This window comes from Lynx rufus, unplaced genomic scaffold (assembly GCF_022079265.1).
Source record: "Lynx rufus isolate CCGP_SWC_20201006 ecotype Redwood Valley unplaced genomic scaffold, mLynRuf1.p SCAF_8, whole genome shotgun sequence".
Taxonomy (NCBI): domain Eukaryota; kingdom Metazoa; phylum Chordata; class Mammalia; order Carnivora; family Felidae; genus Lynx; species Lynx rufus.
Window position 1 is genome coordinate 32,184,930 of NW_025814896.1, and position 16,934 is coordinate 32,201,863.

Consider the following 16,934-nt stretch of genomic DNA (forward strand, 5'->3'; position numbering starts at 1 on the left):
CGGAAGTTGCGTCAAAGACGCGCCAAAAAAGAACGTGGAAGGAGACTGGAGTTTAGCTTCAGTAGCTAAAGATCCAGTGAGCCCGTGAGGCGTTGGGGAAACTGAGGTCCCACGCGGGGACGTCTGGAGGGCTGCGACTGAAGAGAATCTTAGGTCTTGGGTAGGGGTCGCCTGAGGAGCTCGGGCCTCAGTCTTTTCTCGGCCCTGCCTAGATTCCCCCCGGGAGGAAGGGAGAGCGGGGCGGGGCACATCTGCTGCTGTCCAGGAACCTGCCCTGCTGAGAACTGGGAGACCTTTGGGACGTCTATCTTTGCAAGTAAGAACAGCCTGAGGAGAACTAAATGAAGTGGGGGTGTTTAACGAAGGACAACAGGCCTACAGGTGGCTCCTTTACCCAATTCTACAGTCCTACATGTTGCGTCTGTGTTGGAATTTTTACAAGTTATTGCCACTATATTATCTCATTTGAGAAAGATAGGGCATGTAGCGTTCTCGAAGGAGCGCTTCAGCTTGGATTTTAAAAACGGAGTTTGGAGTTCAGTACTGCCACCAAACAACTTAGATCTTGATCTGTTTCTCAGGGTTTCAGTTTCCTGACTTGCGATATGGTCTAGACGATGATCAAAGTTCTGGCTTGTCCTAACTTTAGGAACTTGTTTGGGTATTAACGTATTTATTAATTAAATCACTTTAAACAGATTCGGATATGGTTTTGTGTGTGTGTGTGTGTGTGTGTGTGTGTGTGATGAATTGCACTACAGTGTACGGAGATACTCTTTGTTTCTTTTTATCCTTAGGATACGAGCTATTTTTAAAGGTTGACTTAATTTTTTACAACAGTTTTAGGTTAACAGAAAAATGGCACAGAAAGTGCAGAGTTCCCTTATATTTTCTCTTACCTCCCCACAGCCCAGGTTCCACTTGTTAACACCCTGCATTATTAGTGTGTTACATTGGTTGCAATTAATTGACCGATATTGATATTGTTACTAGCTAACGTGCAGAGTTTATGTTAGAGTTCACTATTTCTCTTGTACAATTCCATGGGCTTTGACAAATTCATAATGTCATATATCCACCACTACAATATCATACAGAATCGTTTCACTGTCCTAAAAATGCCCTGTGCTCCACTTACATGAATTATTTTAAAACCTATTTTATTTTTTTTACTCCTACTTCCATCACGGAATTGATTTTTTGAATTTTATTTAAATCCAAGTTAGTTAACATATAGTGTAGTAATGGTTTCAAAAGTAGAGTTTAGTGATTCATCACTTACATATAACACCCTATGCTCATCCCAACAAATGCCCTCCTTAATGCTCATCACCTATTTAGCCCCCCCCCCCATCTCCCCTCCTGCAACCCAAAGGTTGTTCTCTGTATTTGAGTCTCTTATGGTTTGCCTCCCTGGTTTGTTTTTAAATGTATTTATTTTGTGTGTGCACCTCACAAGTGGAGGAGGGGCAGAGAGAAAGGGTGACAGAGGATCAGAAGGAGCGCTGTACTGACAGCAGAGAGCATGATGCAGAGCTTGAACTTGGAAACTGCCATATCATGACCTGAGCTGAAGTTGGAGCCTTAACTAACTGAGCCACGCAGGCGCTCCTTTTGTTTGTTAACTTACAAAAAAAATTTTTTTTAATGTTTGTTCATTTTTAAGAGACAGAGGGTGAGTGGGGGAGGAGCAGAGAGAGGGAGACACACAATCTGAAGTAGGCTCCAAGCTCTGAGCTGTCAGTACAGAGCCCGCCATGGGGCTCAAACCCACAAACCGTGAGATCATATCATGACCTGAGCCGAAGTTGGACGCTCAACCGACTTAGCCACCCAGGCAACCCCCAACCCCAGGCACCGCAGCCAGTTTTGTTTCTTAAATTCCATATGAGTGAAGTCCTATGATATTTATCTTTCTCTAACTGACTTATTTCGTTTAGCATAATACACTCTAGTTCCACCCATGTTGTTGCAAATGGCAAGATTTCATTCTTTTTGACCCCGAGTAGTATTCCATTGTATTTATATACCACAGTTTCTTTATCCATTCATCCATCAGTGGACATTTGGGCTCTTTCCATACTTTGGCTATTGTTGATAGTGCTGCTATAAACATTGGGGTGCATGTGCCCCTTTGAAACAGCATACCTGTATCCCTTGGGTAAATACCTAGTGGTGCAATTGCTGGGTCGTGGGGTAGTTCTATTTTTAATTTTTTAAGGAACCTCCATACTGTTTTCCAGAGTCGCTGCACCAGCTTGCATTCCCACTAGCAACACAAAAGTGTTCCCTTTCCTCCACATCCTTGCCAACATCTGTTGTTGCCTGAGTTGTTAATTTTAGCCATTCTGACAGATGTGAGGTGGTATCATTGTGGTTTTGATTTGTATTTCCCTAATGATGAGTGATGTAGAGCATCTTTTCATGTGCTCTTAGCCATCTTGATGTCTTTGGAAAAGTGTCTATTCGTGTCTTTTGGCCATTTCTTCACTGGATTGTTTGTATTTTGGGTGCTAAGTTTGATAAGTTCTTTATAGATTTTGTATACTAACCTTTTATCTGATATGTCATTTCAAATATCTTCTCCTATTCCATTGGTTGCTTTTTTGTTTTGTTGTTGATCGTTTCCTTTGCTTTGCAGAAAGAAGCTTTTTATCTTGATGAGGTCCCAATAGTTCATTTTTGCCTTTGTTTCCCTTGCCTCCGGAGGCACATCTAGTAAGAAGTTGGTGCAGCCAAGGTCAAAGAGGTTGTTGCCTGTTTTCTCCTCTAGGGTTTTGATGGTTTCCTGTCTTACATTTACGTCTTTCTCCATTTTGAATTTATTTGTGTGTGTGGTGTAAGAAAGTCGTTGTATCATTCTTCTTCACATTTTTGTCCAGTTCTCCCAGCACCATTTGCTGAAGAGACTGTCTTTTTTTCCATTGGATACTCTTTCCTGCTTTATCAGAGATTAGTTGGCCATACATTTGTGGGTCCGTTTCTGGGTTCTCTATTCTGTTCCATTGATCTATGTGTCTGTTTTTGTGCCAGCACCATACTGTCTTGATCATTACAGTTTTGTAATACAGTTTGAAGTCCGGAATTATGATGCCCCCAGCTTTGGTGTTCTTTTTCAGTGTATTACATTGGCTATTCAGGGCCTTTTCTGAATTTTAGAATTGTTTGTTCTAGTTCTGTAAAGAATGCTGGTGTTATTTTGATAGGGATTGTGTTGAATGTGTAGATTGCTTTGGGTAGTATTGACATTTTAACAGTATTCCTCCAGTCCATGAACATGGAATGTTTTTTCATTTCTTTGTGTCTTCTTCAGTTTCTTTCATAGGCTTTCTATAGTTTTCTGCATACAGATCTTTTACACCTTTGGTTAGGTTTATTCCCAGGTATTTATGGTTTTCGGTGCAGTTGTAAGTGGGATCGATTCCTTGGTTTTTCTTTCTGCTGCTTCATTATTGGTGTATAGAAATGCAACTGATTTCTGTACGTTGATTTTATATCCTGCAATGTTGCTGAATTCGTGTATCATTTCTGGCAGTTTTGGGGTGGAGTCTTTTGGGCTTTCCATGTAGAGTATCATGTTGTCTGCAAAGAATGAAAATTTGACTTCTTCCTTGCCAATTTGGTTGACTTTTATTTCCTTGTGTTGTCTGATTGCTGAGACTTGTTCCAACACTATGTTGAACAACAGTGGTGAGAGTGGACATCCTTTCACATTCCTCACCTTAGGGGGAAAGCTCTCAGTTTTTCCCCATTGAGGATGATATTCTCTGTGGGTCTTTTGTATATGGTCTTTATGATCTTAAGTTATGTTCCTTCTATCCCTACTTTCTTGAGGATTTTTATCAAGAAAGGATGCTGTATTTTGTCAAATGCTTTTTCTGCATCTATTGAGAGGATCATGGGTTTCTTATCTGTTCTTTTATTAATGCAATGTGTCACATTGATTGATTTGTGGATATTGAACCAGCCCTGCATCCCAAGAGTAAACCCCACTTGATCGTGATGAATAATTCTTTTAATGTGTTGTTGGATTTGGTTTGCTAGTATCTTGTTGAGAATTTTTGCATCCTTGTTCAGCAGGGAGATTTGTATGTAATTCTCTTTTTTAGTGGAGTCTTTGTCTGGTTTTGGAATCAAGGTAATGATGGCCTCATAGAATGAGTTTGAAAGTTTTCCTTCCATTTCTATTTTTTGGAACAGCTTCAAAAGAATAGGTATTAACTCTTCTTTAAACATTTGTTAGAATTCCCCTGGGAAGCCATCTGGCCCTGGACTCTTGTTTGTTGGGAGATTTTTGATTACTGATTCAATTTTTTTTTTATTGGTTATAGGTTAAAAACTATTTTAAAGGTTACTTTTATTTTGAATCTTTGATAATTAGCCAGAATCTATCATTGAGTTAAAAAAAAAAAAAATGAGTATCTTGCTATGTACAAAACAAAAAAATGTGAAGGGATAATTAGCAAAAAAAAAAAAAAAAAGGATGAGAATATGTTAATAAATATGTTTTTAAAAAAATGATTGCATTTCAATGAGTTTAAGAACTGCAAATAATTCATCTAATCAGTATTGACCTAGAAATGATCTTTCTTCCATTACCTTTTTGAGAAGCTGGAAGTCCCAGGAAATTAACTTCTTTCCTATTTAGCCCCTATAGAGAAAGAAAGATTAAAACATGTATGTACCCTTTTCCACCCCTATGCATCCTCAGAAAAGTTCATATTAGCTGCCTATGTAAGAGTATGTGTGTACCTTTTGTAAAAGTGGATATGACATGCAGGATTGACTGTTTTTGAGGGTCTATGATGATGTATTCGTGGTGTCACAGGTCAGAATTATGGTCAGCCAGTGCTGCCCTAGAATCAGTCTAAAACACTACCAAAAAAAAGTCATCTCTGAGTTAATTACTTGTCTTATTTTCGTTTCTATTGAGGGAGCCCCTTGAAAACCGATACACTACCTTATTTTTATCCCATAAGTGTTCAGTATACTTGGTTAAACACCTATGTTGCATACACCTTAAAAAGAGGTGGCACCATTTGCAATGACATAGATCTAGCTAGAGAGTAAAATAAGCAAAGTCAGTCAGTCAGAGAAAGACAAATACCATATGATTTGACTTATATGTTGAATTTAAGAAACAAAACAAACAAGCAAAGGGCAAAAAGAAAGAGATAAACCAAGAAACAGACTCTTAACAATAGAGAACAAACCAACGGTTACTAGAAGGGATGTGGGGGGTGAAACAGGTGATTGGGATTAAGGCATGCACTTGTGATGATGAGCACTGGGTATTGTGTGGAAGTGTTGAATCACTGTATTGTACACTTGAAACAAATATTACACTGTATGTTAACTGGAATTTAAGTAAAAACTTTAAGGAGAGAGAGATGGGAATTAGAAGTGTGACTGCAGAGCGTTTGAAGCTGGTACCATGATGTACAATGTTGCAGTGCTGTTTGCTAATCTCAAACTAGAATATGTTAATTTTATTTACTATGTTAATACATTCTTAGGAGCAGTATTTCCATTATAATTTTGATGAAGATTTTTTTTTGTGTTTGTCTTTTAGAAGACATGAATGGAGACTATAGAGGCAGAGGATTTGGACGAGGGAGGTTTCAAAGCTGGAAAAGAGGACGAGGTGGTGGGAGCTTCACAGGAAAATGGAGAGAGAGAGAACACAGACCTGACCTGAATAAAACTACGAGAAAGCATACTTCTAGTAGGGGAGGTCAAAGATTGCTCAATTTTTTTTCCTTCATGAAGGAAGCTATTTATGCTTGTCCTGCAAAGCAGTTTAACTTAAACTTCAGTCTTTGATTTGATGTTACTCCTTAAAGTAGTATTTAAGTATTAAGATCCAAAATTTTTACTGAAACCTATAACTTAACCTGTAACTACTAATATCATGTCAGTTTCTCATTATCAGAAGGAGAAGCAAATTGGAAAAAAAATATTCTATTTCTACTAACCTAGTGCTCGCTTCAGCAGCACATTACTGTTTCTACTGACTTAGTATTCTATTTTTTTTTTAGAACAAACCTCACAGTCTTTGCTACTACAATCAACATTGGATCAGTTCATACCATATAAAGGCTGGAAGCTTTATTTCTCTGAAGGTAAAGTTACAAGTGTAAAGAGTATCACAGATTCTGTTTTCTTGTCACCGGATGTTACATCTCCTATTACTATAGTACATTTGGCTTACTGATTGATATCCCCGTCTTTAATTTTAGTTCACCCAAACAATTAAATCATGTTTATATTTAAAGAGTATTATGTTTAGGGTTTTGTATCAGTTAGGAAAGCAGAAACCACAGTAGGTACTTCAAAAAGGGGATTTAATACAGTGAATCGAATATACAGTTGGAAGTCTAAAAAGAGCAAAAGGGGGGTTGCTCCTGGGTGGCTGTTGGTTGAGCCTCTGACTGTTGATTTTGGCTCAGGTCATGATTCCAGGGTCATGGGATTGAGCCTGCATCGAGCTCCACACTGAGCCTGGAGCCTGCTTAGGACTCTCTCACTCTCTCTCTCTCTCTCAAATAAAATTTAAAAAATAAATAAATAAAGAGCAAAATGGGAACACTGTGATAGCCCTCAGATAATAGTAACTTCCAGAAGCAGCAACCATCCTTATGGCTGAGGGAATAAAAAGTAAGAAGTTCTGAGGTTGTCAGGATGTAGGGATTCAAAGGAAGAGCTGTTGCTTCAGGTGCTCAGGGGCACCCTGAAAAGCTGTGCTTGGATTTCCAAAGGGTACTCTTCACACCTGTGCTCAGACCATTGCAGCAAATGAAGCTGGTTGTTGCTGGTAACTTTGGTGGGAGGATGACACTATTGATGCTCAGAGCTGGAGGCTGGAAATTCTCTGCAGCTGGCAAGATGCTGAAAAGAATTAGAAACAAAAATAAAACCCTTCTTTCTTGCCACCTTCCAGTCTCTAACATGCCTCCAGTTGGCAGAATTTAAAGGAGTCTGGGCAGTGCACGTGCAGATCTCAATCATAGCATCACAGAATAGAAAATAGAAGGGAGGGCTTGAAACCAAGAGAACCTACACAGGCTTGTGTAGAAACACACTTAAGGACTCTCCCTTTTATAGTCAAAAATATCAGTTAACATCATAGGTTTGGAGATTAGTCTTTTCTGTGTTCTTACAGTTTTTTTCTATATGTTATATCTCTTATGAATTATGGTTTATGTGTATGTATATGTGTATGTGTAAAGATGTATATGTATATATGTATATATATGCATATATATGTACATATATATGTATATATGTACATTTATATGTATATATATGTATTCATATATGTGTATATATATATAGGTTTTTTTCCACTGGACTGTACTGCTTTGAGGGCAAGGATCTTCCCCCTACCAGGCACTCAGTATTCATTTGGTGAATGAATGAAGTGCTTTACAAATGTTTTTCTGTATTGAGAGTCTGTTTGTTTGTTTGTTTTTTTTTCTATCACATAGATATGTTTCTTAGGTGATGTGTCTTTTGTTGTTTTAGGATGCATTAGCTACCAACACCTGCAATATTTCCCTAGTAGTTAGACCAGAACACCAGAAGTGATCTTTAGACTGGTCCTAAAGATGGAGTTCAGCAGATGCCTTAGATTTAACCATCTATACTTCCAAACTACTTCATTGTATTGTTTCTCTGTGGAAGACCAGTTTGAAAATGTTATGGAACTTTACAGTGTAAAAGTTTTGGGACCAGAGTGAAATAGCGGTCTGTCTACCCTAATGTCAGGAAGGGATTTGACATGTGGCATTTTGGACTTGTAGAATTTACTTTGCAAAGACTGATTGTCTTTAGCTCTGTTTCTGGGTAAGAATTTAATTCAGGTGTCTAGCTTTGGCTTTATTATAATTTTCGTTTTAAGCTCTATTATGTAAACTATTTGAACTACTAGGTCCTATTAAGCGCCAAAGGTTCAGTACAAAGATTCCCAGATAGTATTGGTGCTTTTAGAGAGAAACACTTCCTATCTGCATTTAAGATTATGCAGACCTAAACTTGCTTTAGAATACTTAACTATTCCTATGTAAATATAATCAAAATGCAAAGTAATTGGAACAAGTCCTCTACCATGTGTACAATGTTTCTTCGTCTCATGAAAAATATGCCTGTATGTGTGTGATTATTAGTGCTAATGCCATATTTGTTGGATTAGTTTACAGCAGTAGCTCTCCTTTTATTGAGAAGATTCAAGCATTTGAAAATTTTTTCACAAGGCGTATTGATTTATATGATAAGGTAAGATTCCTGTACAACAAAGCTACCAGTACACCTTTATGTGTTGTCTTCTTAAATGATGTGTCTGAGGTGCTAGTGATCAGTAGAGGCTGGAGCCAGACAGCTTTGATCTAGATCCCACCTCTGCCACTTAGCTGCAGTGTGGACTTTGGTGTATTACTTAGTTCCTTGTACCTTAGTGTTCTCATCTATCAGTTGGTCATAATAGTATTAATACCTACCACAAAGTGTTGTTAAGAGGCATAAGTAAATTAATATATTTTAAATACTGTAACTGTGCTTGGCGCAAAGCTTATTATACTCATTGTTATCACAATATAAACATATGCTTTTTCAAAGTAATTGAATGTTTAGTTTTGATTGTTGACTTCAAAAAAGCCATCATTGTTTTCATGCCTTTAATATTTTATAGGATGAAATAGAAAGAAAGGGAAGTATTTTGGTGGATTTTAAAGAACTGACAAAAGACGATGAAATGACTAAACTGGTACCAACTATAGCAAATGAGTTAAGGGATACACCTGAGAAAACTTTGGCTTGCATGGGTCTGGCAATACATCAGGTAAATATTTTTGTGTTGACTTTTGTCAAAATTTTAAAGGAAGACTTTACAGTAACAGTACCTTCCCTAACAGGTAGTTTTTAGCCAACTAGAACTGAAGAATTTCAATCCTGTCCTGAAAGATAGCATTCATTCTATATACAACAGCTTATCTAAATATAACATTTATTTTAATTTACTTGAATTAGTTTAGTCTGTTAAAGATAATACAGGAATTGAAGAGCTCCTTGAAAAGATCTCATAAGGAAGATAAGACAAGGATCATGTTGTTATCAGTTATGAACTTGGAAAACAACCTCAGATTTAGGTTGTGTGGCATGGGGCAAGACTTAATCTCCCTGAGTGTCCCCATATATAAATGGAAAATAATATATGCTGTGCCTGTTTTTCTCAGGGTCAGTTGACACAACATATGTGACAGTATTATTTAGGCTGACAAATAGATAAATGCTTCTAGGTAAAGAGTTGTAAATCTCACAACAGGAACAGATAAAATACTGGGTGCATTCAGAAAAAGTAAGACTATTGGGGAGGAATGGGAAGAGGTCAGAGGAAGACTTTGTAGAGATGCTAGGGTTATTATGGGTCTTAAAGGGGTTCTGAGAATTAGACATAGGCCAGAGGAGGTAATGGTATCCAGGCACAAGGAATAGTTAATTACAAAGATGTGTACATTGCTGGTAACCTGAGACAGGAAACCTTGGTGTTGTCTCCAGACTCATCTCACTCATTAGTTCTCCATATCCAAGTCACCACATTCTTTCATTCCTGTTTCTAAAACATCTCTTAAATCCATCTCTTTTCCACCCTTACTGGCCCTCCACCCTTCTTAAACCTTCATTATCTTTCCTAAATCGTTGCTATACTGGTGAAACATGATCTGTCTTTGGAAACTGGTGACTTCTTCCAAGTGAAATCCAAATCCTTTACATGGCGTTGAAGGCCTTCCATGATGTGGTTCATCTTCCTCCTCCACTTTCACTCACTACCCATTAAGCTAAGCTGAGCTCTCCCCAGAATTCTTTCAATACTCTGACCTCTTGCACATGCCGTCCCTTAACCATGGAATGCCCCTTGCATTGCATCCGGATTTTGGGGCCTAACTCCATTGTCTCTCATGTAAACCTTTCTCAGGACTGTTTTTCAAAACTTGCATAGTATTTGTCTCTAAATCTTTATGGTCTTTATAACAATTAGAGCTATAGATGTGCATCTCATTTTCACTCTTAGATTGTCAGCATACTGCTTTGTACACAAGAGGATATTAAATATTTAATATCAAATGTCAAGGGAGTAGGTATTAGATATTTCAAAAGTCATCTTTATTTTCTCTATCTTAATTAATCACTGAATATAGAGAAGTATAAAATATGTATTCACCAGAGCCTGTCCAGGCAGTAATAGCTTTGGAGACTACTGTAAGGACTTTTAATATTAAGCTTACTTTGGACAGAAAGTAGCAGACAGGGATGCTGGAGTTTTCCAGTCCAGGGATGACAAAGTCCCAGGTAAAACATAATCCACTATAAAATAAGTAGTCATAATTAAATATCAGAGTTTAAAAATAAATTAATGTTTATTTTTGAGTGAGAGACAGAGCACAAGCAGGGGAGAGGCAGAAAGAGAGGGAGACAGAATCCAAAGCAGGCTCTGAGCTGTCAGCACAGAGCCTGACGTAAGGCTCAAACCCACAAATCATGAGATCATGACCTGAGCTGAAGTCGGATGCTTAACCGAACAAGCCACCCAGGCACCCCTTAAATATCAGAGTTTTAAAGGGCTATTAGAGTTCTGTTAATATTCTGTTCTGAACTGTTTATATTCATAAACTTCACATTTCTATAAAAGAGTTCTACTTCAAGAGTGTATTTTGTTTTCCAACTGTTTAGGTATTAACTAGGGACCTTGAAAGGCATGCAGCTGAATTACAAGCCCAAGAAGGATTGTCTAGGGATGGGGAAACAATGGTAAATGTGCCACACATTCATGCAAGGTAAGGATTTACCGGTATTAAAGTATTATTTAGAATCTGGTATGTAAGACTGTTTGAGATTGGAAACCTCATTTTATAAAACCAGAGAAATCAGTAAAAAAGGTTGAATTCTGTGCTATCTTATTGATTATCAAACCCAAGTAAACTCACTCAGAATTCTTCAAAGAGGTCATGACAAAAATAAATTTCCCTGCCCAAATAAGGTGATTTCCCAACCTGTACATTCCTGTAAAAATTGATTTTGGATGTATACTTATCAAGATGCTATTTAAATTAATAATCTATGTAATACAGTAAATGGTGTGATTATATTTTGTTGAAATTACTAGGTTTCTACTAGACACAGAACAAATGGAATTCTGTTTTTCTTTAATTCATCTTTATTTAAGATTTAAAATTCTCATTAGAAGAGCTGAATAAGGTAATAACTAGGGTTTTTCTTTTTCAGAATTTATAGAAGATACTTTGTAACAGTTCTTGAAAAAGAAGAAACTCAAGTCACTTTTTTTGTTGCCAAAATTTTCCTTTTGACAGTAGTTTTTTCCTTTTTTCCCTTAGAGACAGCCAGTGGGACTAGAAGAAACGGGAGCATTTAGCATTTTTTAATCTTTAAGAATGATTTAATTCTTCTGAAATTACTGATCTGTAGGGATGCTATGGTTGGAGAATTCCACAGTTGCTCCTAAAAGGAAGTTGTGAAGATACAGATAACTTCCACTATTGGCTTATTGTAAATTCATAGATAAATACATTCTTGTTTTTGTTTTTAGGGTCTATAACTATGAGCCCTTGACACAGCTCAAGAATGTCCGAGCAAATTACTATGGAAAATATATCGCTCTGCGAGGGACAGTGGTTCGTGTCAGTAACATAAAACCTCTGTGCACTAAGATGGCTTTTCTTTGTGCTGCATGTGGAGAAGTTCAGGGTTTTCCTCTTCCAGATGGAAAATATAATCTTCCCACAAAGGTAATATGTTATTTACCTACTTAATTATGTATCTTGGTAGAGAAGGCAAATCAGTTTACAGAAAACATTTCCCAGTGTTTCTGAGCACAGAGCTTATTCTTACTTATTTTCAGTTTTTAAATTATGAAATACTTCAGGGTACAGAAAATAAACCAATAAAGCATTCCTCTAATCATCACCCAGAATTTTACATATTGCCGGCTCCAGTTATATTTTTAAAGATCTAAAGCATTATGGATGTGATTAGTGTCTCTTTTGTGCCCCCTGGCTTCTACAATTCCCAGAGACAGTCATTATCCTTAAGTTAATGTGTATCCTTTCCATTCATATTTTTATATTTTGACTTAATAGGTTTGACAATGATGTGTTCCTTTTATCTTTATTGACTTTAGACTATAGATTTTAAAGCCATAGAAAAATTGAGAGAATAATATCTATAGAGCCACCGTTATGAGTTGACAGATATTAATGTTTTGTGATTTAAGCTTAATTTTTTAAGCATAAAATACTAAGTATTAGAGTTAAAGTTGAAATCTCTCTATTGCCCTCCCCAGTTCCATTCACTTTTTTCATCCTTAGAGGCAACCACTCTTCGGAAATAGGCATAAATTCTTCAAATCTGCATTCTTATACCTGACAATAGGTGTAAGGTTTGTTTTGTGTGTGTTATGTGAATGGTAACATTCTGCAACTTTTTTTTCAGTTGGTTATTTTGGCGTTTACCTATCTTAACACATACCTAATCCTTTTATCTTTACTGTTGTGGAGTACCCCATTGAATGAATAGCGATTGTTTATCCATTCTCCTGGTGGACGTTTGTGTTGCTTCTGGTTTTTTACAACTACATACATGCTGCAGAAAGTATTCGTGTAAATATCTCTGTAGCAGAGGAATTTCTCAGTTCTGGGATAAGCTTATTGTTAACTATTAGAGGTTGCCAAATGACTTGTCAGAGTGTTGGTCCCAGTTTACACCTCTGCTGGAGTGTTAAACAATTACCATTTCTCTGTATTTTCACTAACACTTGATATTATTAGCCTTTTTATTTTATTTTTTTTTTTTTTTAACATTTTTATTTATTTTTGGGACAGAGAGAGACAGAGCATGAACGGGGGAGGGGCAGAGAGAGAGGGAGACACAGAATCGGAAACAGGCTCCAGGCTCCGAGCCATCAGCCCAGAGCCCGACGCGGGGCTCGAACTCACAGACCGTGAGATCGTGACCTGGCTGAAGTCGGACGCTTAACCGACTGCGCCACCCAGGCGCCCCTTATTAGCCTTTTTAAATGTTGTCATTCTGGTGGGGTAAATGGTATTTCATTTTTAATATGAATTTCTACTATTTCTGTTACAGTTGAACATCTTTTCACATCTTTATTGGCCATTTGGTTTCCTTCTTCATTGAATTTTCTGTTTATGTTTTCTGCTTATTTTTCTGTTTATACTATTGGTAAGAGTTTTTTATTAATTCTAGATAATAATCTTTGATTATATACATTATAGATATCTTCTCCCAGTATTTGGTTTATCTTTTAACTTTGTGGTATATTTTTTGTTCTATAGTTTTAAATTTTGACAGGGCTAAAGTGATTGGTTTTTTTCCCTTATGACTTTTACTTTTTATGCCCTTCTTAAAAAGGCGTTCTTCACTCGAGCATTATCAACATTTCTCTTACATTCCCTTTTAATACTTTTTGGTCATATTTTTTATATTTAGATTTTTGTTCATCAGGAATTTAATCTTGGGAATGGCATAAAGCTAAGGATCTAATTTTATTCTTTTAGGTGAAAAGCCAGTTGTCACCATTTATTAATTAAGCCCTCTATTCCTACTGACGTGTATTGCTTCTTCTGTGGTTCACTGTGCTTTTATAGACATGTGACTCTTTCATTTCACTGGTCCTATCCCAGCTCTATACAATCTTACTTATGCTGATCTCATTAAAACTTTTGATAAGGCAGGGAGACTTACCATACCTATTCTTATTTTCCAGGGTTGCCTCTACCAACCTTGGACTTTAATAAATTTAACATTTATTACAGTTTTACACAAATTGAAATTTGTAGGATTTTCTTCTTTTACAAGAAGAACAAGATGTTTTAGATTCAGCTATTGGTTCTTTTTTAAAATATATTTTCTTAATATTTATTTATTTATTTATTTATTTATTTATTTATTTAGGTGGGGGGCATGTGCATGGGGAAAGGACGCACAGAGAGAGAGAGAGGGAGAGAATGAATGCCAAGCAGGCTCTGTGCTATCAGTGCAGAGCCATAAATGGGGTTTGATCTCACGAATGATACAATCATGGCCTGAACTGAAATCAGGAGTTGATTGCTTAACCAAATGAGTCACCCAGGCACCCCTCAGCTATTGGTTCTGGGTAATCAGTGGTGTTGGTAAATGGGTGTCACCTACTATTTGTCTGGGCTTAAGGTTCAGGTTCTGCCTTTAGCTCTTAGGCCAAAATTTAAATGCTGATTTATTGGATATTTACCGTACACCACATTTGGTCAAGATACTTCCATGCCCTCTAGTATTGTGGGTGGTAATGCTGACCTGTAGGATGAGCGCTAGTGTGAAGAGGTTCTGCTTGTGTCTGAACTTTGGTGAACTGAAGCACTCAGAAAAATTACTGTTCCAGGAGATGCCTGTTTCAGTCACTATTACTGCATAACAAATCCCCCTAAAACTTAGTGGCTTAAAATAACAACAGTCATTTAATTACTTCTCATGGTTTCTGTCAGTTCAAAGTTCAGAAGAACTGCTTGGGTGGGTAGTTCTGCCCCTGGGTCTCTTATGGAGTTGTAGTCCAATGGTGGCTGGAGCTGAACAGTGAGGGGCTGCAGTGGCTGGGGGCTGGGGTAGCTGGGGGCTGGCTGGGCATCTCTCCTCCAAGTGGTCTCTCCGGGCTGGTTTTGGTTTCTCACACAAAGTATGACAGCTTGGGATACTCATTCTGCACACATGGCTGCTGACAGCTTCAAGAGACAGACATCTAGCTCTCAGGAAGAAATGGCTTTGGCTCTTTTGAGCTAGCCTTAGAAGTCAGGCAGCATCACTTCTATCACATTCTGTTGGTTACAAAGTGAGTCATAAGCCTGTCCAGATTCCAAAAAGGGGAAATTAGACTCCATCTCTTGATGGGGGAGTGATAAGGTTCTAGAAAGGCTCTTGGGGAGATATTGTTGCAGTCATATTTGGAACTGGCCAATCTGTGGCACGATCTGTGAATTTATAAATGCATCTTGGGGTCCAAATAACCAACAAGTGACTTATAAAAACTTGAACACAACTCACATGGTGAAGACTGCCTTTGTGGTACAATAAACATTATATAAACAGAGCACAAGGAAGTGAGATAGGAGATCTAGGGATTAAGGAAGACCTAGGAAGCCTTTGGAAAAGGGGAGGATTAGGGCTGGGTACGTGGGACTGCATGTGAGAGGGCATTCAAAGATCAGGAGGCTACATGGGCACAAAGGAAGGAAGGAATGCTTAGTGTGAGAGGCTTGTGAGGAGCCTTGCACACCCACAGCGGAAAGAATAAGAGCAGTAATCAAGAGGGACCAGCTGCAAAAGTACCTCAAAAGCTTGTGATACAGAATTGATACAGAAGGAAATAGAAAGTCATTAAGCTCTTAGTGCATTTTACTTTAACACCATCCTGAGACCAACTTAAAACAATGTTAAATGAAGCATTTTAACTTGAATTTTCCTGAGATGTGATTGTAGTTTATTAAAATCTGGATGTGAATTAATCTTGTTGCAGTGTCCTGTGCCCATGTGTCGAGGGAGGTCATTCACTGCTCTCCGTAGCTCTCCTCTCACGGTTACGATGGACTGGCAGTCAATCAAGTAAGCAATCAGACTATTAAATAAAACACAGGTTTTAGATCTCTCATACTGCCAAGTAAATCTATAATATTCCTGTATTGTACTGTGATTCTTATCTGTAGGCAGTGATACAGTGTATAGTAAAAGATTTATTTCATTAAGAGTTTGTCTTGAAATGATAATTGCCTTTATTTGAAATTTGTTGTATATCAGATTCCAGAAAGGATTTAAAGTGCAAGTATCATATCCTTTTGCTATTGAGCAATAGTTCATTTTGTTTCTCATTTATGTGATTCATTGAACTGGATGTAGGCCATCAAAGCTATATAATTTTCTTTCCATAATGAGCTATGAAAGAAGCATTGTTTAGAAATTTAAAATAAAGAATCCCTTAGAAATGGCATGTTTCATGTTCTCACTATCCATGACACATTTTACTATAGGTTTTTATTTTTAAGCTGTTTTTTGCAGGGTGTGTGTGTGTGTGTGTGTGTGTGTGTGTGTGTGTAGGGGGGTATATTTTTAACCCAACAATTTATTCTATTTTATTTGGCTGTAGTCCCATACATAACTCATCCCTTGAAGTCAGAGTGCTACCCAGGAAACCTGGCTAAAACAGGAGAGAGATGGTTTTTTAAAAAAACTAAGAACCTAGAGAGAAGTGAGGTAGATTGCTACCAAGCCCTGTCCTAACTTTACCTCCTTCTGTTCTGTAAAAACTAAGACCAATATGTACAATAATTAACTGTATACTATGCGGAGATCTTCACAAACACTCTTTTACAGTAGAAGAAAGGCTTAAAAATTTTTTTTTACATTTTATTTTTTTAATGTTTGTTTATTTTTGAGAGAGACAGAATGTGAGCCGGGGAGGGGCAGAGAGAGAGAGGGAGACACAGAATCCAAAGCAGGCTCCAGGCTCTGAGCTGTCAGCACAGAGCCCGACGTGGGGCTCAAACCCACAAATTGTGAGATCATGACCTGAGCCAATGTCAGATACTTAACTGAATGAGCCACCCAGGCGCCTCTACATTTTATTTTTAAAAAGTTTAATTCCAGCATTGGTAACATACAGTGTTATATTAGTTAGTATATATTAGTGATTGCTCGGCACTCATCATGAGAAGTGTGCTGTTGGGGCGCCTGGGTGGCGCAGTCGGTTAAGCGTCCGACTTCAGCCAGGTCACGATCTCGCGGTCCGTGAGTTCGAGCCCCGCGTCAGGCTCTGGGCTGATGGCTCAGAGCCTGGAGCCTGTTTCCGATTCTGTGTCTCCCTCTCTCTCTGCCCCTCCCCCGTT

General features: G+C 37.8%; 1 protein-coding gene across 1 annotated transcript in view; it reads left to right on the forward strand.

Moving 5' to 3' along the window:
- Positions 1-39: 39 nt before the first annotated feature.
- MCM8 (minichromosome maintenance 8 homologous recombination repair factor) overlaps positions 40-16,934 on the forward strand; it is a 45,489-nt gene continuing 28,594 nt past the window's right edge. The window contains exons 1-8 of the mRNA XM_047069649.1: positions 40-316; positions 5,573-5,725; positions 6,039-6,122; positions 8,192-8,274; positions 8,687-8,836; positions 10,726-10,829; positions 11,600-11,798; positions 15,572-15,657. Coding sequence (XP_046925605.1) covers positions 5,578-5,725; positions 6,039-6,122; positions 8,192-8,274; positions 8,687-8,836; positions 10,726-10,829; positions 11,600-11,798; positions 15,572-15,657 — 854 coding nt within the window. The 5' untranslated portion in view covers positions 40-316; positions 5,573-5,577. The remainder of the gene's footprint in view (positions 317-5,572; positions 5,726-6,038; positions 6,123-8,191; positions 8,275-8,686; positions 8,837-10,725; positions 10,830-11,599; positions 11,799-15,571; positions 15,658-16,934) is intronic.